Genomic DNA, 20862 nt, shown 5'->3' with positions numbered 1-20862 from the left:
TGTATACAGAGGATGCACTATGGGCGGAGTACCCGTACACAAGTGAAGTGAAAGTAATAACGGAAATACTAGCCTGCTGTGGACTAGCGCCACACATGGAAACGGCACCGAAGGCCATAAAACCGCGGTTGACAGTCACTAGTTTGTATGCTAACCTGATCAGGGATAGTGGAATGCACGTGAAATGAACCGGTTGGTCTTTCACTCGCAGGGCTCCACTTGTTCGGGGACAGTCCGTGCCAACTGAGTTGCACTGGCCAATAGACGGCCTGCGATAACGAGATCGCCCCCTTTTCTTCCAATCCGGTGAGGCGACGGCGCCGGCGGTTTGGGAAGGAGGGCCGTGATTGGCTGTGATTGGCTATGATTGGCTTTGATTGGCTCCGAGGTCGTGCCGATTCACCGTTCACCGCTGTTTGTAGAGTACTCTGTAGAGAGTAGAGTACTCAGTACGAGTACTTGGGAGTACGCAGTACTCTACTCCGTACTCTTACTCTACTAGAAATTGGTTCGTAGTATTTTGATTAGCAGAGCATAAGCTCATTCTAGTATTAAATGTAGCAGTAGCAATGCAGTAGCAGTTGCATAGAGTACTTGGTGGTGCAGAGTACTCCGTACAGAGTACAGTAGCACTGGAGCAGTGGGCCGCTTATAGTGGAATCCCCGGAGTGGCGAATCAGCACCCAGTCAATTCGGTTCATTTGTGGAGATTACTCAGCGCCGTTGGAGAAGCCGAAAGGGGAAACTTATCACTGGCTTTTTTTCGAAGAGCACTCGGATACAGTAGTGTAGTCCTCTCCGGAATAGTGATCGTAGGGACGGAATTAGGTTGGAAATTACTCTGTAGATTATCACTAGTTAGGAAAAGTTAATGTTGTAAAACTAAAGATCGTCTACATCTTCCGTTCTGGTCATCGACTCGAGGAAACCCCGAAAAAAAGCCACCTCGGTAAATGCCCGTCGGAGAGACACTATTCTGTGCGAACAGAATGGTCTGTGTTCAAGTACAGAGAACTCCGTAATGTATCCTTCATCTTCATAGAGATATATAGAAATAATAATATTAATATTAAATATTGTTATTTTTATAGTATTATCCTATACATCAAATATATTAGAGTGGTGCCCATACTCGTGATGGAATCTATGGTGAATGTACAGAGTACAGGGTATGATATCGTGAGCTCATGATTTGGTCTGTGGTAGCCCCACCGCCTGCCGGGACCATAATATCGGCCACTCCACTGCTCCCACTACGGAGACTGTCCTACTGCGACGGTGATACTAATCCATACTTATACCCTCAGCCTCCCTATCTTCTTCTTCCTCCTCTTATCCTACCATCTTATTCTTATTCTATCTCTATATCTCACCTCATATACCGATCCTCACACTATATCTGCATATAACGATGGCTACTCACGTTATCACTCCCGTTACAAACCAAATCTCTCTCTACGGTCATCCCTCGCCCGCTCCCTCCAATAATACCACTCCCACTACCACCACCAACAACTCTCCTACCTCGCCTCGTCTCTCCTCTGCTACTCTTAATCAATTGCCACTTCAGTCTCGTCAACTGCGTCCTCCCAAGGCGCCTCTCTATGTTCCTGCCGCTCTGCGCCCGACCGAACGTCCTCAGAAGCACTCGCCCCCCACTCCTCCGCGCAGTGTACATGGCTCGCTCGACAGTCTGAGCAACAGCGACACCAGTGAGACTCATGAGCCTATCAGTCGTCGCTCCACCATGGAGAGCACCACCAGCAGCAACGGTGTTATCAGCAAGTTAGCCGAGGATGAGTGGATGAAGAATGAACACCTGGGTTTGGTCACTGGTTTGCCCACCCGAGACCACTGGAAAGTGAGTATCTTCTTTCCTTCTCGATGCGAGAATCGAGCTTTATATACGTCTTAAGCTCGTCGTTGAACTCGAAAATGATGTGCGAATGGCGTGATACCTGAACACAATGATGCTAACAGCAACCCTCCAGGCGGATTCGGCTTCTTCCAACTGCGACTCTCCCACCTGCCGCTCCTCCTTTGGTCTGTTCCTGCGTCGACACCACTGTCGTCACTGTGGTCACGTCTTCTGCTCCTCGCACACTCCTCACCTTGTTCCTCTCGACCAGAATGCTCGCTTCCACCCTGACGGTGTGCCCTCTCGCGCCTGTGATCTCTGCTGGCACGCCTTCAGCCGCTGGGAGGAGTCTCGCACCGAGCGTCTGAGCAAGATTCAGAGCGTCTTGGATGCACAACAGACTGGTCCGTCTGAGACCTCGCAGGACTCGGATGCCTCGGACGCTTCTCAAGAGGACACCTCCAAGTCTGCTCTCACGCCTCCTCTTGCTCAGCCTGGTGAAATTGCAGCCAGCGTTCCTCGCGGCTGGAACTGGAGCACTTTCTAATCTATTCATTACGATACCCTACTGTCGCGGCGCTCCTAATATTCGACTTCCATGCGCCCGCTAGACTGCTTGCATCGCACGATTTATCGCACGATTTACTCTTCTATTTTCTTTTTTTTTTATTTTCAACTTTCTTTTCATTTTGTTTGGAGTACGGTTCGGATGGGTTTTTTTTCGGTCATGGTTTACGGCTTACGGTGTTCGATTCTGCCACTCGATTGGGACGCGAGGGTATTTCTTCGGATTTTTTCTTTGATGTCATTTCGTTTCAAGATACCCCGTCAGCTTCTGAGCGGCAATTTTCTTTCGTTTGTTATTGGTTACGGTTCTGGCGCATGCATATAGACAGGATAATGAATTTTACCACCACCAACCATACTTCTCGTTCAACGTAACGTTTCGTAGTCAAATCACAGGTCATGAACAACCTCAACCCGCCGCCACATACCAACATGTTCGATCCCCTCCTCATCCCACCTCCCCATCCTCTCATCAGTAACAAACCCCAACCGCGCATACATCCCTTCAACCGACACCTGCGCATGAACCAGCACCAACCCGTTCCACTTGACATCACCACTGCCACCAATCATCCCCTGATCAGGTAATCCCTCACGCCCACGAACCGCCCGGACAAACGCATCTTCAATTTGCCCCGGGTTCCTCCGCGCCCAGTCAATAGCCGTCTCGACCAGTTTTCTGCCGAGATTGCATCCACGGAATGCCGGGACGACCGCCACGCGAGTTAATTTGATATAAGGTTCGTGTGTGGTGTCATATTTGACAGGTTGCGCGGCTGAGTCAGGGCTGTCATTGTCATTGACATTGTTGGCATTATTGTCCCCGTGCGCAGGGCTGATATCAAGATGATGTTCATGTGGTACGTGAGGAGGGGGAACTAGACGGATCACTCCAATCGCCTCGCCTTCGCCATCGCCTTCTTTCTTTCCACCATCCTGTTTTGCGCCCTGGTCTCCGTCCCCGTTCCCGGAGTACATAACCCAATGCCAACTCCGCGCATCATCCTCGTCGATCTCGCTATCCGGCGAACATCCCTGCTCGTCGATGAAGACTGTATTGCGCACGGTCAGCGCATCGGTTAGGAGGGGTGGATTGTCTTCTGGCCTGGGATCGGAGGGCGTTGGGCGGGTTAGTTTTGTGGTGCCCGGGGGTCCGTGGATTGCGATTTTTGGGTGCATGGCGGGGCTGTAGGTTTGGTCTGGTGTACTCCGGTGTAGAGATGGATGTCCCCTGATTATCTCCCTAGAGGGGAACGCTCTATCTAGCTTTACCGCGCAGCCTATCAGAAAGAGGGCAGATAAGACAGCAAACAATGCAAACATCTTATCGATATTTTTTATTCTTGCGACAACACCGTACTCTATAAGTACTCGTACGACTCACTCCAAACCCCAGGGGTGAAAAAGAAATGTCCCTCTACTACGACGCCTCCACAATCTTAACAACCCCCTCCTCCACCGGCGGCTCCTTCAAATCCCGCATCTACAACTCCCGCAGCACCAACACCAACACAAAGGCTAGTCCCGCGCAAATCTACGCGTTGATCACGGAGACTGCGAAATGGGATGTCGTGCTTAAAGAAGTAATCGAGCGCGCGGAGATACTCAAGTTGGAAGCTAAGGTTGTTCCTCTCACCCACCCACTTCCAAAGTAACCAGGTGTAGGGCATGCTGACATTGAATTGGCAAGATAGCTCACGCCCCTCCTCGCGCTGTTCCTGGTTCATGATCTTTTACTCTCGAAAAAGGGTATCGCGGCAAATAGTAATCATCCGCTGCGGTTAGCGATTGAAAAGCACAAGACGAGGTTAAGGGGGGAGTTCATTAAAGCCCGTGTGCGGAGGGGATGCGCGTCAGTCGAGGAATTGAAAACAGTCGTGCTCCGGGAGAAAAAAGCACATATCAAAGCTGAGAATGGCGATAAACCCATCGCTGTGTATCCGCGCTGGGTACGGGTAAATACCGTGAAGACGACACTGGAGAAGCAATTAGAGTCCACCTTCGCCGCATACGAGAAGGTGGGATCGTTGGCGGAGTTGGTTAGGGACGAAGACGACACCGATGACCAGAAACGGGTGTATGTTGATCCGCATATCCCTGATTTGCTTGCTGTGCCGCCGGGGGTCGAGTTTATTGCCTCTCCGGCTTATAAGAATGGGGAGGTTATCCTGCAGGATAAAGCGTCTTGTTTTCCTGCATACCTCCTATCGGGTGATACTCCGGAGTGGGAAGGCGATTTGGTAGACGGGTGTGCAGCGCCGGGGAATAAGACTACGCATCTTGCCGCATTGCTCTCGAAAAACGGAATCAAAAACTCAAGGGTTATCTCCATGGACGCATCCTCCGCACGCTCCAAAACACTCCAGAAAATGGTCTCCGCGGCTGGTGCGGCGGAAAATATCGTGACCGTCCTCCCGGGACAGGACTTTTTGGCCATCGAGCCCCAGTCCGATGACCGCTTCGCCAATGTCACCGGTCTCCTCCTCGACCCCAGCTGCTCAGGAAGTGGTATCATCGGCCGAGACGACGTGCCCCAACTCCTGCTGCCTCGTATCCCCGAGACGAAAAGTCGCAAGAATCAAGGGAAGAAGCGCAAGCGCGATGAACCCCATCCTGCACAAGCAAAATCAACCCAGTCTACAACTCCGTCTACGACAGACGAAAACGACATCCCCGCTACCGGTACCCTCGACAACGACCGTCTGACAAAACTGTCGAACCTGCAGGCGCGCATCGTGGAACATGCGCTTTCGTTTCCAGCTGCTACGCGCATCACGTATAGTACGTGTTCAATCCACTTAACGGAGAACGAGTCCGTCGTGGAGCGCGTGGTCAACTCGGATATTGCGAAAAGGTGTGGGTGGAGGGTTCTGCGGAGGGATGAGCAGCCAGTTGGTCTGAGGGGGTGGGGTCACCGGGGGGTTAAAAGTGATCCTGGGAATGATAAGGAGAGGGTGGACTTGGGGGAGGAGGAGTTGGACGGGTGTCTGCGGTGTTGGCCTGGGGATGAGGAGGGTGTTGGGGGTTTTTTCGTAGTTGGGTTTGTGAGGGATGGTCAGGACGATATTGAGAATGATGGAGGGAAAGATGATGAATGGGAGGGATTCTCCGATTGATCCTATCACAAGCTGTATATACTAACTCCCCAAAAAACTCCTCGTGCGATTCCTCTCCCTCTCCTTTGTATACACATCCAACTTCACCCCAACAAACTTAACCTTAACCTCCTTCTCCTTCGTACCAGGAGGAGACGTCTCCGTGACAACAACCCGCCACTGTCCCCTCCTCACAAACCACTCCATAGTCTCCGCCTCATCGATCCTCAGCCTCTTCCGACTCGGCGGCACACTCTGCGCCAGCGAAACACTAGTATAAATCCTAAGAGTCGTCGGATCAGCCTTCTCTCCGTCAACAGTCAGATCGGTATGATTTGTAATCCCCGTTTCAAAAAGTCCCCAGAAATTATTCATTTCGTCTTCGTTCTCTAATAACGGCGGGAGTTGCAGTGTGGTCTTGCTGAGCACGAGCTGGATTAGCCGTTTGATGCGTTCGCGTGTCGCGCCGTGGAAGTGCAGTTTCAGCGCCCAGTCGATTGTTGTGGTTGTGTTACCGATTTCAATAATTAAGTCGTGTGGTGTTTCGTTGGTGAAGGGGCGGGCGTATTTGAGGTGCCAGATTGGGTCTCGTACGGACTGGATGAGGCTGGTGTCTAGGCCTGAGGGGCGGAGGTCTTCGAGGCGGATTATAATTTCGCTTCGGGGTTCGTCGCTAGGGTGGAAGCTTATGTGGTGGGGGATTAAGCGCTGTTCTAGGCCTCTGAGATGGTAGTATCGACAGTCCCGTAGGAGTTGTTCGCGATGCTCCGCACTCCGAATCTCCAACGGATAGCCCCGTAGCATATGCAGTAGTTCCGCAAAGACATCCCCAGACCGATTCGGAACACTTGGGGGTTGAATCGCCGGTGGCCGTAGCAGCCCCGTCCGATCCAATCCCGGAAAGACTTCAGACGGCGAGGCGAAAAAGTCCGCAAACCCTAGGGAGAAGAAATTGGGCGAGTCACCGGGGGACGAGAAGATGTCGCGAGGGATCTGGAACTGGCGGCCGCCGATTTGCACGAAGATGTCGGACTCGAAGAGTTGGGAGGTTAGGCGGGGTACTATATTGTCAATCTGGGTGAGAGATATGGGGTAGAGGGGGAGATGTACAGCTGTAGAATTGCGCGTCTGCGAATAGCTTGACGAACTCTCTGCTGTCCTTGGGACGGACGTGGTATCCTGCATGGTTAGCATCACTACTGCCATCCATATTGGACAAGGCATACCCTGCAAATGCCGTGCAATATCCTGAAACGTGCCCGGATCCCGGTCAATATACAACGTCCTCAAATTCGCATCTCCGTTTTCGTTGAGTTGGGTTTCGAAGAACTGCGAGAAATAAGACGGGGCTCCTCGGGTTAGCTCCTGCACTTGTTTCTGGAGCACGCAGACTAACCATCAGATGCTATTGAGGCACCGGAGAGGCGAAATAACTCGGTGCCGATTTGGATGGAGAAGACCTTTTCGAGTGGAAGGGTGCATTGTTCTTGTTTTATTGTTGTCATGGCGTCTCTCAATTGGGAGGGAGGGTCAGGGATAGGTTCAATTGCCCTGTGCAACGGCTACACAGTTGGCGTGATGACGCTGTCTAGGATGGTGGTCCGAGCTAGTATTGACTGTGTGTACCTGTTGTAGAAGATGTAGTAGAGTCCGACACGATTCGCGTGTCGTAAGTCCTCCGGACAGCGGTGCGATAAGATAAGAGTAGAGACGACAAAAAAAAAAGGCAAAAAGAGAAACGATCCCGGTGCGATTCGAACGCACAGCCTTTAGTACCGGAAACTAACGCGCTACCATTGCGCCACGAGACCGCTTGTGACAGTTTTTGAACTAAAAAACCCTATAGCCTAATCTGCTTGTACATTAGCGATGTGCCTATGCTGCATATTAGCATACTACCATTCCTCGTCTCCTACCTTGATCATACTATCTTTATTGCAAAATTATTGCAAAGCGTTGACATTGACTGTGCTTATGTACAGCTCCAGGCAGGTGGCTTCTTACTGTTGTTCTTATTCTCGTTTGTCTTCCAGTTCCTTGCGGAAATAAATATCCATGGCAGTGCAATACCCTAACCCCTTAACACCGACCAGACCACGACGTCTGATGCTACATTTCAATTTCTTGAAATGATAACGATGGTCGGAACTCGGAACCGACACCAAAGACAACCCCATGAACCGGGCATATCCACTAACATGACTGCACTTCACCACCAGACTACACTTCGGAATCCCCTGGACCATTGCAGCGCAGACCGTAAAGACATACTACACAGTAACTACACAAAAGTCCAACTCTGTCATACACAGAAAATAACATAGCAAAAACATTACTACGTAGACTCGACGTCCAATCCTTTTATGCACCGGACGGAGCAATACCCCGATATATACTTCGTGTTCCCTAGCCAATCAGCATCGCCAATCTTTCGCGATGATACCATATCTATACCAGCATACATGCTACCAGCACATCCCAATAGACACAGTATAATATCCAAACATCCAGCTTCATTTGATCCAACATATACATATACAGTTGAATACCAGAACACTTGATATCCTCCTCGAATGCATTCTACCCCGCAATCGCATTTGTAATCACCAGTGATCTCCACAGTGATCCTCGGTTCGTTGTCCACACTGTCTTCCCTCTTTACCCTCGCCGTCTCTCTTCCTCTTCTACCAGAGACACTACACTTGTTCCTTGATTGAAACCCAAACCACACATACACCACACACAGACGACAGAATGTCCTTCGGAACAATCTACTCCTACCCCAACAACCCCCGGGTCATCAAGGTACCTCCCTCACCTCAACGCCAGCACCCCAAAACACCCAACCTAACAAGAAACAGACCCACGCCGTCGCAAACCTGAACGGTCTGCAAATCGACGAAGCCCCCTTCCAAATGGGTGTCACAAACCGCACCCCCGAATTCCTCTCCAAATTCCCTCTCGGCAAAATCCCCGCTTTCGAGTCCTCCGACGGCGCCGTGCGCATCTTCGAGTCTGACGCTATCACTCAATACGTCGCTGAATCGGGCCCTGCTGCTGGACAGTTATTGGGGTCTACGCCCGCGGAAAAGGCGCAGATTAGGCAGTGGATTGTCTTCGCGGAGGGTGAGGTCATGGGTGCTGTGACGAGGTCTGCGCTGTGGAGGGTCGGACTCAAGGCGTACGATGAGGCGACGGAGACGGCTGCGTTGGCGAATTTGGATCGCGCGGCTAGGACTCTGGAGACGCATTTGCAGGGGAGGAAATGGTTGGCTTCTGAGGAGAAGTTGAGTTTGGCGGATATTTCGGTTGCGGCGGCGTTGGTTTGGGCGTTTTCGATGATTCTGGATAATGAGTTGAGGCCGCAGTATCCTACTGTGCTGGCTTGGTATGATCGGGTGCTGGAGACTGAGGGCGTTAAGCAGGCTTTTGGGGAGAAGAAGTTTATTGAGAAGCGCAAGGCTCCTCCGTCGTAGACTGTACGAAAGCAGCCTACATGTACATAGCATGAAGTACAAAGCATAGCATTGAAGGATATCATACGCTCATGTCAACATAGAAATAACATCTGTACAAGAATAAGACTACAGTCGAGCCATCACATTACCATTCCGCGTCATCGACTTGGCAATGTTCCGACTCGCCCAGTCCGCAATCGCCATGTTGGTCACCATCGGGTTCACTCCACTGGCACTAGGGAACACCGACGCATCAAGCACATACAGTCCCTTGGTCCCCCAGACCTGACAATCCGCATCCACAACGCTCGTCCGCGGCGACTTGCCCATACGACACGTGCCCATCTGGTGTGCGCTGGCGAACAAGGTCCGCTCCGGATCGAGAGGGGGATGGCGACGCACTTCTGCAATCCACTCCTGCAGATCCGCGCTGTTCGTGCCTTCCGATGCTTCTGTCGAGTCTGATGATCGAATGAACGGAGGCAGTTCCCGGCAGCTCGAGTGGAATTCCCTGGCTCCTGAAATGTATGCGATCTTCGCCGTCGCAATCAGCGCTTCCAGCATGTGCTTCCGGTCGTAGTTCGAAACCGTGTAGTCAATGCGACACCGCCCATCAACAGGATCGGGGTATACTCGTCCAGCATCGCGCTCTTTCGTAAGGGTGATAAAGCCCGACATCCGCGAGAATTTGGCCGCCCACATCTTGTAATCCAGTCCATCGCGCCAGGGGAACGTGGGAATGAAAACAGCCGGTAACATGGAAAGATTCTCAATCTTGACACCGTGCCCTTGCCCATCCATATTCTCAAATTCATTGACAACCGTGGTCAACGCTGAACCCTCCCAAGGACGGACCTCGTCATCAAAGACCGCAGCATTCAAGGAAACCGGATGAAGATGAAGATGTTTGCCAATATGCGAATTCTTCAACCCGCTGCGCAGCAAAAGAAGAGGACTATGCAGGGTCCCGCAAGAAACGACAACCGTCTTCGCTTTGATGATAACTTTTCGGGTCACGGCATCACCGCTGGTACCAAAGTGAGTGTCTCTGGAGGTCCAGGTACCCTCCACACCGCTGGCCACTCGTCCTCCGGCTGTCTGATCAAACAGTACCTTGTTCGCGCGGAAGCCTTCCATAAACTTGGCACCGGCCTTTGCTGCGTCCGCCAGATAAGATTCGGTTGGTCCCTTCTTTCCGGTCGAGTGACAGCCCATCGTACAGTATCCACAGTAGTGCTCGCCATTCCCGGTGTTCTGGGGAACCGGTTTGGCTGCGTAACCCAGCTTACGCGCCCCTTCGAGGATGACCCGGTTGCTGTAATTGTGCTCGATGTCAGAGTTCACCCCCATCCGATCACAAACCCGATCCAGAGCCATTTGAAATTCCAACGACGTAAAGAATGGAAGACCTGCATTGGCCCACTCCTGACGAACGTAGCCTTGTGTTTGAAGCGAAGCCGACCAATTTACCGTACCACCACCTCCCCAGGTGGATCCTGAAAGCACGGCCATGGAGCCGTCATCGCTCATGGTAGCACCACCGCTTTCAAACAGGTTCGTGAAACCCTCGCTGAACTTCATCGGGAAATGCTTTGTCGAATGGTGATAGGACTTCTCCACGACAAGCACCTTGTGACCTGCTTCGGCGAGATTCTTGGCCGCAACGCCTCCTCCACAGCCACTGCCCACAATGACAACGTCGGTCTCGATCGTCTCTGGTTCGTCACCGGGCGGGATCTGCAGGAATTCATACTCGTGGCCGTCTACAGGCTTCCCATGAATGGGGACTCGAGGAAAACCGACAACCGAGCAAACGGTCGGACTCACAGTGACCCATGTCTTCTTGAAAATGGCCGTGAGAGCCTTGTAAACGGCCCGGACCGGCTTCAGACGCGAAGTTTCCCATCCTCGAAATATCCTCTCACGAACTTCCACAGGTTGTTCCGCAATAGGTGTAGTCGAGCCCGTGAGAACGAGAGAACCGGGTTTTGAGTTGAGAGCACTCAAAATCATCGACATCCCATTTTTACCCTCATCGGGCACCCATTCCGCGAATAGACGTTGGATCGCATCCCGGAAGTGTGGATTCGTGGACGGACGTTCCTCGAGGTATCGCACTGCGAGTTGGTTCGCATCCGGACCGGGGATACTGGCAGCCAGCGTCGAAACGGCCTTATCCACCTCCGACGACGACACGACTTTATCATTGGACGAGTGTGGACCTTCCCGGGCCTTGACAGAGGGGATGACCGTATCCGCCAGAGCCAAAAGTGTTTGCCATTGTAGTTCCGAGAATACCTCAGCGGTAGGAACGGGGGGAACCGGCGCATCCAACGGGGTATAAGTCGAGACCGCTTGCTCTGCCATAGTCGCGATTAGGAATACCGTAACTCGTAAGGATAACGTGAGGGTGGACAGGAGGACTCGAGTGCGCGGAATCGGTGGGTGATATACGTGAAGTGAGTGGTGCCTCCGTATCCTGGCGCACTAGTTCAGGCGCGCCTTCCGTATTTATGTCCTTCTCAGCACTCCGCGAGACCGGACTGACAGCGATCGCTTTCCCCTGATTTGTCCGTAATTCTCGAGCCGGGGCGACGGTTTGCGGGGAAGGAGCGACTAACGCCAAATAGACTTTGTTTTCTCTCGCAAGCAAGAACGAAGCAGGAACTGACGGAGTCGGGGAATGAGCAACCCGGAGACGAACAACCGAGGCCATCTTGCTCTGATTGACGGTGGGTCAGACTGAAGATTGAGATGTTTAATTAGCTGAGAGCTCGATCTGCAGTGGGGGGAAATAACCGAGATGGAAAACGCGGCTTCCATGTGAAGTCAGCATCTGGAAGAGTATACAGAGTATAGTATACTATTTATTAGAGGCTATTAAAGGACTATAACCTGCATAGCATTCGAGACAGAGAGTGTTGAGACAGAGTTGAAGGTGAGTTGAAGTTGCGGAGGTTCTGCCGAGGTACAAACTTGGTCTTACTCCGTACAGCATCTATGCAAGTCCCCTCTGCACTCCTATATATGTACAACAGTCAGCCCAAATAGTTGTCTCGACATCTTCAGCGCCCCGTAGAGAGTCTCGGACTGATTAGTCGTAAGACTATAAGTAGACGGACCGTTTCTAGCCGACACGCGTCCGAAATACCCATCAGACCTTGCCGAGTGTGCTTAAATTGTCGGGTCGCGGAAGATGGGATCGCGCGAGACGGCACAAGTGCGTCTTCCAACAAGGCACACGGAAGAACTGTCTACAGCTGGTTGTAGAAAATGTTGTTCTAGGAGCCAAAGAGAGGCGACTAGGCCAGATTTGAACTAAAAGAATACCCGGGTTCTGTCAAGATTTTGCCAGACCTTGCACTTGGTAGTGCTTGTTCAACTCCCGACAAGAGGATGCAGCAGCTCCATTTCCAGAATCCCGGGTATCGAGCGTAAGCCCCGATCAGCTCCAGCGGTATCACCCGGGCGTAGCAGTCTCCACGAGGGCATTCATCCCCCCGGCACCCCTGCCAACCTGGCCCAACCTCCGGAGACGCAGGCAGTCAGTCTGCTGAGCGCAGTGATTCCTGTAACTATAACCAGCTGATAATGGTGTTTTGATGCCTCACAGGGTCGGTCAATGATGATGATTGAAATTAGTTGTTTAATCTGTGCGTTTTGATGCACTTGGTCGTTCCATTTCGCATAGGATTGGCTAGGTTATTGTGATTGGCAGAATTCCAAGTCCGGAAAAACTGGGACATACTTGACCATAATCCGTATGAAACACATACAACAGCCGGTATTCGCTCCCATCAATAGCCAACGGAAATTTGCCAAAATCCAGCAATTGAACCACAGAAGATGGACGGCTATGTCGTTTGAAGCTGCCCGTTTCTACTGCAGTCGTGTTGAAGCCCTCAATTGCACATTAAAATCATGGGGATAAGAAAGCGCATTTTCCGGCAAGGCACATGGAGAACTTTCTGTCGCCAAAGCGATCCGCTCCAAGTCAAAACAGCGGGCAGAGAAATTTATTGTGGCAGACGTTCTCGGGGCTTCAAAAAACGCGTCCTGGTATAAGTGCATGAAGCCACTGTCAAAATTGATCAGTGCTTATTCCACTGGAATGCACCAGATTCTGCCATAAACCTCGCACTTGGTTGGTCTCTCGAGCTCACGATAGGAGGACAGCGGCCTCCATTGTCAGACAAGTTCTCTACTGTACGATGGACATGTGTGACCTGGCTTTGCTCCCACAGGATTGTGTGGACCGTCTTCCGCTTCAATTCCTCGTCGGCTCGGACATCGAGAGCCCTTTGACCTGCCGAGGCCAATGAGGCCCGGTCAGCCACTGTAGCGGTAGTACCAAGGCTCGACGTGCTGTTATGTCGTCCAAATGTATCAATGACAAGCACGGTGGACTTTTTTGGACTTTGAGCATTCGACCTGAAAATATCTGGTATTCTTGGTAAAATCGCCCGCCAAGGGCCAAGGTGTCTCCATACACGAGAAGAACGTGACTGTCGCCTGCTGAAGCCGTTATGATTTCAACGACTCCATTTGGTCTTGCTGCCAGATATTTAACTTCAAAGACCTTGAAATCTTCGCCCAATCGCCCCTGCACATTCCTCTCGCGCATAATATTCATGCCGGAACACGGGGTTTGCGCTGCATTGACCCAATATCCTGGATGCATTTTCAGAGCATATCAATGTCGGCATAATTGGTCTTACCCCTTTTCCAATGACATGGGAGTACATCCAAGAGTCTCTGCCAGTTGCTTTTCATCTTGACAGGGCAGGGGCTTTTGAGTTGAAGCCATCTTAATATAGAACTGAGCCCATATCTTCGCCGGATGAACGGAGTAATTTACACGCAATATGTTCCAGAGTCGGTGAAGTATTTCTGCCATGCTTGCTTGGGACGAGTTGTCAAATTCTCGAGAACATAACCTGGCGGCCTTTTTCCGGTTGAGGAGTTTCACCAAGTGGCCTTGGTCCTTTAGGTACACCAGCGTCTCTTCTATCAGCGACATCTGCTTGCTCTGCCACATAATGGTGTTTAGGGTTTGCTGTTTTGATTCATCCCCTCCGCGTCCTTCAAAGACATCCCAGAATGCTGTGGAGAGACCGACATGTTCTCCCGCGCAAGCTTCAGCCCTGAGGTTGTCAATGTACTCCTTGATAAATCTTACCTGTGGATCTGCCTCAGTGCCTTCAGCCCGAGAGTGTGATTATAAATTGTTCCAGATATATCTGATTCGGGACATTACCCCAGTTGTGACAGCGTGGTTTTTTTTACTATAGAAGTGGCTTGCAGGATGAGTGCGATTCAGACATCATCAATGGTAAAGCACTCTAGGCTGCCAGTCAAAGCCTGGCCTCTACGAGCCGAGTCAAGTGAATGAAGTGAAAGAGACCTATATCATTTTGTTGCCTTTAATACGGTTTGAATCGGCATCATACAAGTAAAATTAACCATTCCATGAACTGCTCGGCACGTCTTTACACTCAGATAATTCAAATCCGCGCACATACGCCTTGCATGGGGATAGTTAATCGTAGCTAGCGACAGGTTCTCCCAGCACATCTAAGCGAGGTTCAATTCCTAGGCCCGGCGTGGTGGGCGCTGAGATATAGCCATCGTGTACATCAAACGCGCCGTCCGCCGTCTTGAGCGTGACCATTTCCCGACTTTCAAGAATGCAACGCAATGATCGCACTGGGACCGTCTGCCCCAGGTGAACTATCGCCGCAAACGCAATATCTGAGCCCGTCGTTTCCTGTACACTTGTCGTATAGCCTGCGGCCAGAGCAATATCCCGCACACGGCGGCACCTGGTTAGACCACCCGTCTTGGAAACTTTCAACCCAATGCTTTCTGCCGCATCGTCCGCAACAAGCTGCACAATGGACACCTCATCGGTTGCAAGTTCGTCTATGCTCATGGGTATATCGGTTCTTCGGCGGAGAGAGAGACACTCGCGCCATGTGGGACAAGGTGCTTTCAGGATGAAATCCAGTCCGTCAGGCAGTAGCCTCAACATTCGCAGAGCGATTTCAACAGACAGTCCGCCATTAGCATCAACAATGAAGAACTCGTCATGCTGCTTGTCAGCGAGAGACGCTGCGATGCGCGCGGCGTCAGCTGCAGGTTCACCTCCAATCTTGACCGAGTGCCCTTTGTACCCTCTTTTCCGATGATCAGCCACGTTTTTGCGCATGGCCTCCGGATCATCCACGGGGATGGACGAAATAATCGGCAACCTAGCATCAGTGCGACCGCCCAATAGCTCGCAGACAGGAAGTCCAACTGACTTCCCAAATATATCCCAGCAGGCAACATCGATCGCTGTTTTGGCATGTGCGTGACCGATGAGTGCAGCATCCATAGCATCATTGATACGATCGACTCTTCGCGGATCCAGCCCGATCAGCTTGGGGGCAATTTCAGCTATACCAGCTCTGACCCCAAGGGCATGGGACGCGACAAAAGTAGAGCCGAAAGGGGTGCTTTCCCCCCAGCCCTCAAGTCCGTTCTGGGTCGTGATCCGAACAATCGTGGCGTCGAAACTGGTATAATTCCGGCCCCCAGATAGACGATAGACACCTCCTGCGTATGGCAGGTCAACTTGGAAAACATCGATCCGTGCGATTTCCAGACCCGTCATGTTTCGTCGCGGTTTAAGGCAGACAGAGGATGAAATTCGCTTGTAACAGGTCCGCAGCTTCGGGTATCGCGCGTTACAGACAGGAATGTCTTGATTTTCCTCGCGGAAGTCAGGGCTCTGACACAAGAGGCCCATAATATATTTGTGTTCCAGACTCCAGACACTATGAGGGTACCTATCCATTGTCTCAGATCGGCTATTCGAGCCGATCCCACAACTATAGGGATTCGCTTCCGTACTTGGGAGACAAGGATCGTGCCAAGCATGATCTGGACAAGGATCGGGACGGGGATCGGAACATGGTGCATGGAGAACAATGCACGACCGATTTGACCCAGTTTCACCTCTCTCTTCGGGTTGGGTAGCGCTGCCGCACTTCCAGTTCAGTAATGGTCGCTAATGCAAGTGCGATAAGACATCGCCCCGAACCAATTCGGTAGGCTAAAGCAAGAGCCAGCTTGGAACCGAGACAAACAGGGTGCATGACCACGGGGAAGGGGAGACAAGCATCGGACTATGGTTTTAATTGCGTCACTGGGATTTATTCCCAATCGGGTATCAAAAATGAGAACCACTCCACCCCGCTTGCAGTATGAACAGTGCAAGGACCACTATATATTATAAACAAGTCTTCCAAATGATCTCTATACTACGCTGCTAACACCGCTATCATCATCTACGAGCCATATGTATTAGCCAACCATGACAACCGCTACGATCATAACCCGTCGGGCATTTCGCCGGACCGACGACTACACCCCGGGCACCCCGAAGTTGAAGTATGTGGAGGAAGTTCTGCCTCCTCTCGGTCTGACATCGGTCTTGATAAAAATTCATGCAATTTCTCTGAATTACCGGGATGCCAACATCGCGAACGGTGGGAATCCCTGGCCCGTGTTACCGAACGGTATACTATGCAATGATGCAGCAGGTGAAGTGGTCGCTACTGGTGAAAAGGTGAAGAACCTTGCTGTCGGTGACAAAGTAGCCCCTATTATCGACACAAAGTACATAACCGGGCGAGAGCTAGGCCGCTCCTGGCTAGCTGCTGATGAAGACGGTGTTATGGCGGACCATGTCGTTTTCGACGAGGAGGTTGTAGTCAAACTTCCAGATCATCTTGACTTTATCAGCGCTGCAACGATTCCTTGCGCTGGAGTTACTGCGTGGTCGGCACTAAAAGGCATGAGTATCGGTCAGACTGTCTTGATTCAAGGTACGTGCCTTGCCACTTGGCAGATATGGAGGAGTTACTGATACTTAGACTCGAAGGAACTGGTGGAGTCAGTGTGTTTGCACTGAAGCTTGCTCGAGCCGCGGGTCTTCAAGTGATCTTGACATCCTCGAGTGATCACAAACTGGAGAAGATGAAGGAGAAATATCCAAATCCACCACTGTTGACAGTCAACTATTCCAAAATTCCAGACTGGCATGAGGAAGTTCTAAGGCTTACTGATGGTGTTGGTGTTGATATTGTGGTTGAAAATGGTGGTACCCCATCATTAATTCAGTCTATGAAATGTACTCGAAGGGGTGGGATTGTTAGCCAAGTTGGATATCTCGGCAAGCAGAATCCCCAAGACCTGGCTGAGCTCGTTCCGATTATCATTGACAGACGGGTTGTCTTAAGGCAAGTTCTCATTGGCTTCTTTTGGTTTGACTGAACTAACAAACAGTAAAGGGGTATCAATGCAGGATCTAAGTATGACACTGAAGATTTCTGTGCTGCCCTGTCAGCTACCAAGGTGCAACTGGACGACCTGATCGACTCAACCTTTCCTTTTGAAAAGGCCGAGGAGGCAGTTGAGTATATTTGGCAGGGAAAACAGGTCGGGAAGCTTGTTCTTTGTCTCTAGAGACTAGGCTTCTAGCCCTTTGTGTAGCTGGCTGCTATCTGTACATACTCTACATTCGGTAAAACTGAGATAGTGTATAGACTTGACTAGGGTCGCGATTTGGCCAATTTATGCGAATTTGGACATGTCCCCCAATTCTCATTACAGCTACCGAAGACAGTCAGTTAAATTTTGGGAACACCTTAGTTTCTAATAATTTAGAGGACATCCGTCGGATGACACTCGGTACGTATACCCGATCCCTGTACTTCTTGGAATGATAAAGGAATTGAACACATGATCCTTGCACTGAAGCTCAAGTATCACGGGGTGTCGTTTGTCTGTTCAGACTACTAGCCTTTGCACATTCCAGGTATAGCGCACACGGATTGATGGTATCTAGTGACTTTGACTTCTTAACCTCAGTCGTCTCGTGCCGAGATGTCATACTTGCCCCAGAAATGGAGCTTTCCCTCAACCCTTTCATGGACTGCCCCCCTCTCCACCGAGTTGGCCTTTTTTCCCATATCGATATCTAGATGGCCCGTGCTACCATAGATAAGACATTTACTATGCTAGCTCCTGGACCTCGAGTTGACTGTCGAATCAAAGATTTGAGCCTGTCGGGTAAACTAACCCATTTCACAGCACAACCCAACGATAAAGCCTCAGTCTTTGCCCTTATCACGTTCAGTTTTATCCTCGTTACACTTACCAAGGCTTTGAACTGATAGATTTGGTCGGTTCTTGACCTTCTTGCGCCCCTTTCCCCCGCATTTTGCAAATATACAGATTCAGCGCCAACGACTTGATTCGTCCATATATGGAACGTAGCAATTTAGTTTCTGCTAATCCCGTTACTATTGCCTCATTCCGGACCGCAGAAAACTATAGGAATACTCTGATTACGAATATCGTATGGGTCTCTTTCGGAAACAGCTGATTCCCATTGCTCCGGCTACACCAGTATCCTATATCTTTCGAACAAGAAACCTCCTGATTGGCCCCCGCATTTTCAAGGGAAACGCCGCGCATGAACGAGATAAGCTCGTGTCAGAGAAGGAGAACCAACCCGAGTATTCCCCGCAGATTATCGCAAGTAGACGAGTTCTACTGTGTATGCCTACTTGCGGAATGGATGGATACTCGAGAGATCCAATTATGTTCGGTGATATGTAACGATGGTCTATTGTCATTTTCCTGGCGCCAGGTATAAGAATGGCCAGCCCCAGCTTTACTTTCCCAGAGTCTGATCTAGTCTCATTGCACCTCCTCGACCTCATTATGTCCGAAGCGCCAAAAATTGAAGAAGAAGATGCCGTGTTTGGAGAGATCACTGAAGAAGGGCCTAACTACCGTAATGTATGCATATCCGGAGCTACAGACCCTCAGATCAACCTGACCACTCCTCACTAGGTGGGATTCCTGGGAACAGTTATCCTCATGATGAAGACCCAAATTGGCCTGGGTCTTTTGTCAGTCCCAGGTGCCTTTGACGTCCTGGGCATAGTCCCGGGCATCATCTGCCTTTGTGCTATCTCCTGTATCACCACGTGGTCCGCCTACATAATTGGTACCTTCAAGCTTCACCATCGTGAAGTGTATGGTATTGATGACGCAGGGCATTTGATATGTGGTCAAGTTGGTCGTGGGGTCCTGTCAATAGCATTCTGTCTCTGTATGCAATTCCCAGCCAGGTATAAACATAGACATTTCGCTGATCTTCCCGCATATTGGATATTCGTTACCGGCTCTAGTATACTTGGGGTTTCGATCGGATTGAACACAGTTTCAACGCATGGTGCATGCACAGCTATCTTTGTTGCTATTGCTGCCATTATAGGGTTTGCTTGCAGTAGCGTTCGAACGCTCGGTCGTATCACCTGGCTTGCATGGATTGGGCTCCCGTCTATTCTCGTTTCTGGTGGGTTTTGTTCGCTTCCACAAACAAAAATGATTTCGAATTGTCTTATAACCTCTAGTCATTATCGTCACCATCGCTGTTGGCGTCCAAGACCGCCCGGCCACTGCACCGCAAACTGACACCCCCTGGGTCCCCGACTACAAAATCATCGGCAAACCAACCTTCACCAGCGCTATTAGTGCCGTATCTACACTTCTCTTCGCGTTTTCTGGTACACCGGGCTTTTTCGCTATCGTGTCGGAGATGCGCAACCCCCGCCAATACACTCGAGCGGTACTTATCTGCCAGGTTTTTGTGACAGTATTATTCGCTGTGGTTGGCTGCGTCGTCTACTATTACTGCGGATCATATGTCGCTTCTCCAGCACTCGGTTCTGCAGGCGGAACAATGAAGAAAGTTTGCTACGGGCTCGCATTGCCGGGGTTGATCGTTACAATGACGATTGTTGCACACGTAAGGCTACTTGACAGTAACACACCCTTGAAACTGGCTAACTCTATACAACGTACGTAAAGATACCAGCGAAATACATCTTCATCCACATCCTCCGGGGCTCCCACCATTTAACCAGCAACACCCCAATACATTGGATGGCCTGGCTCGGCTGCACCTTCGGTGTTGTCGTGATCGCGTATATCATCGCCAGCGCAATCCCCGTCTTCGACGGACTAGTCTCACTTATCGGCGCCTTGCTCGTTCCACTCATGTGCTTTCAGCCATATGGGGCCATGTGGCTGTATGATAACTGGGGTCAGCGTAGGGACACGCCTAAGCGGTGGTATTTCATGGTTTGCTGGAGTGTTTTTGTGATAGTCATTGGGACCTTTTTGATGGTTGCGGGAACCTACGGATCTGTTGTTGGAATAATTGATACGTACAAGACGTCAGGAGGCTCTAGCGCTTTTTCCTGCGCTGATAACTCGAATTCTGTTTGAGTAGATGTCTAATAGGGACAGATGCTATGTATATGTGAATTTACAAGCAGACTGGTTGCTTCTAGCATTGTTTTCCTGGTATCGTCTTCAAATCCTCGAAGGTCTTTCCTATGGATTCCGGTCGAGAGCTTCCATCAACTGGTCTTTACCATTTAAATGGTAAAGTCTTCGACCCATGAAATCTTCCCCTGCCACGTACGATGTTTTCTTTAAACCCATCGCCTCCGCGCCCACCGAGGACCATTTGATGAACCGAGACAAGCATCTGTCAAAGAAACTAAACTCTCTTTTTCAGAAAATGTCTATCCCGGTCCTCATCCGATACGGCTTGTATGGTCATTTGTACAAAGATCGGCGAGATGACCAGTGGCAGCTTGCTTGAATCAACAGAAGTGAAGATTTCCGGAGTATTAGTTCCCTGGCTCATTTCCCTGTCAATATTCCTACGGCAATTGGTACATGACCGTCTGGGTGGGTTGTTATCTCTTGGATTCACGCATGGCCAAAGAACGGACAACACCATTGTCTGGATGCT

At 50.6% G+C, this 20862-nt stretch overlaps 9 protein-coding genes and 1 non-coding gene across 10 annotated transcripts; 5 read left to right on the top strand and 5 right to left on the bottom strand.

The window, feature by feature from the left end:
- Positions 1-1411: 1411 nt before the first annotated feature.
- Positions 1412-2405, top strand: ACHE_30054A (FYVE zinc finger domain-containing protein; the record flags this gene model as incomplete). Its single annotated transcript, XM_043276628.1, has 2 exons — positions 1412-1861; positions 1992-2405. 2 exons carry the CDS (start codon positions 1412-1414, stop codon positions 2403-2405), a joined length of 864 nt encoding a protein of 287 aa, XP_043134589.1.
- Positions 2406-2815: 410 nt separating this feature from the next.
- On the bottom strand, positions 2816-3604 carry ACHE_30053S (GNAT family N-acetyltransferase; the record flags this gene model as incomplete). The annotated part of the gene is made up of 1 exon (XM_043276627.1): positions 2816-3604. One exon carries the CDS (start codon positions 3602-3604, stop codon positions 2816-2818), a length of 789 nt encoding a protein of 262 aa, XP_043134588.1.
- Positions 3605-3834: 230 nt separating this feature from the next.
- ACHE_30052A (rRNA (cytosine-C5-)-methyltransferase RCM1) lies at positions 3835-5541 on the top strand (the record flags this gene model as incomplete). Its single annotated transcript, XM_043276626.1, has 2 exons — positions 3835-4047; positions 4120-5541. 2 exons carry the CDS (start codon positions 3835-3837, stop codon positions 5539-5541), a joined length of 1635 nt encoding a protein of 544 aa, XP_043134587.1.
- Positions 5542-5562: 21 nt separating this feature from the next.
- ACHE_30051S (uncharacterized protein) lies at positions 5563-7025 on the bottom strand (the record flags this gene model as incomplete). The annotated part of the gene is made up of 2 exons (XM_043276625.1): positions 5563-6869; positions 6917-7025. The coding sequence occupies 2 exons, from the start codon at positions 7023-7025 to the stop codon at positions 5563-5565; spliced, it is 1416 nt and encodes a 471-aa protein (XP_043134586.1).
- Positions 7026-7259: 234 nt separating this feature from the next.
- Positions 7260-7331, bottom strand: ACHE_t30002S. The gene has a single exon. It is a non-coding gene; the product is annotated as a tRNA-Arg (tRNA).
- Positions 7332-8274: 943 nt separating this feature from the next.
- On the top strand, positions 8275-8996 carry ACHE_30050A (glutathione S-transferase family protein; the record flags this gene model as incomplete). Its single annotated transcript, XM_043276624.1, has 2 exons — positions 8275-8325; positions 8382-8996. 2 exons carry the CDS (start codon positions 8275-8277, stop codon positions 8994-8996), a joined length of 666 nt encoding a protein of 221 aa, XP_043134585.1.
- A 108-nt stretch (positions 8997-9104) lies between these two features.
- Positions 9105-11345, bottom strand: ACHE_30049S (uncharacterized protein; the record flags this gene model as incomplete). The annotated part of the gene is made up of 1 exon (XM_043276623.1): positions 9105-11345. The coding sequence occupies one exon, from the start codon at positions 11343-11345 to the stop codon at positions 9105-9107; it is 2241 nt and encodes a 746-aa protein (XP_043134584.1).
- Positions 11346-14517: 3172 nt separating this feature from the next.
- ACHE_30048S (mandelate racemase/muconate lactonizing enzyme family protein) lies at positions 14518-15768 on the bottom strand (the record flags this gene model as incomplete). Its single annotated transcript, XM_043276622.1, has 1 exon — positions 14518-15768. The coding sequence occupies one exon, from the start codon at positions 15766-15768 to the stop codon at positions 14518-14520; it is 1251 nt and encodes a 416-aa protein (XP_043134583.1).
- A 567-nt stretch (positions 15769-16335) lies between these two features.
- On the top strand, positions 16336-17489 carry ACHE_30047A (zinc-dependent alcohol dehydrogenase family protein; the record flags this gene model as incomplete). The annotated part of the gene is made up of 3 exons (XM_043276621.1): positions 16336-16849; positions 16906-17263; positions 17315-17489. 3 exons carry the CDS (start codon positions 16336-16338, stop codon positions 17487-17489), a joined length of 1047 nt encoding a protein of 348 aa, XP_043134582.1.
- Positions 17490-18752: 1263 nt separating this feature from the next.
- On the top strand, positions 18753-20327 carry ACHE_30046A (uncharacterized protein; the record flags this gene model as incomplete). The annotated part of the gene is made up of 4 exons (XM_043276620.1): positions 18753-18830; positions 18885-19146; positions 19451-19845; positions 19908-20327. 4 exons carry the CDS (start codon positions 18753-18755, stop codon positions 20325-20327), a joined length of 1155 nt encoding a protein of 384 aa, XP_043134581.1.
- Between the last annotated feature and the right edge of the window lie 535 nt (positions 20328-20862).

Source organism: Aspergillus chevalieri, chromosome 3, assembly GCF_016861735.1.
Source record: "Aspergillus chevalieri M1 DNA, chromosome 3, nearly complete sequence".
Lineage (NCBI taxonomy): Eukaryota > Fungi > Ascomycota > Eurotiomycetes > Eurotiales > Aspergillaceae > Aspergillus > Aspergillus chevalieri.
The sequence above is the reverse complement of the archived record's forward strand: the minus strand, read 5'-3'. Positions and strand labels throughout refer to the sequence as shown.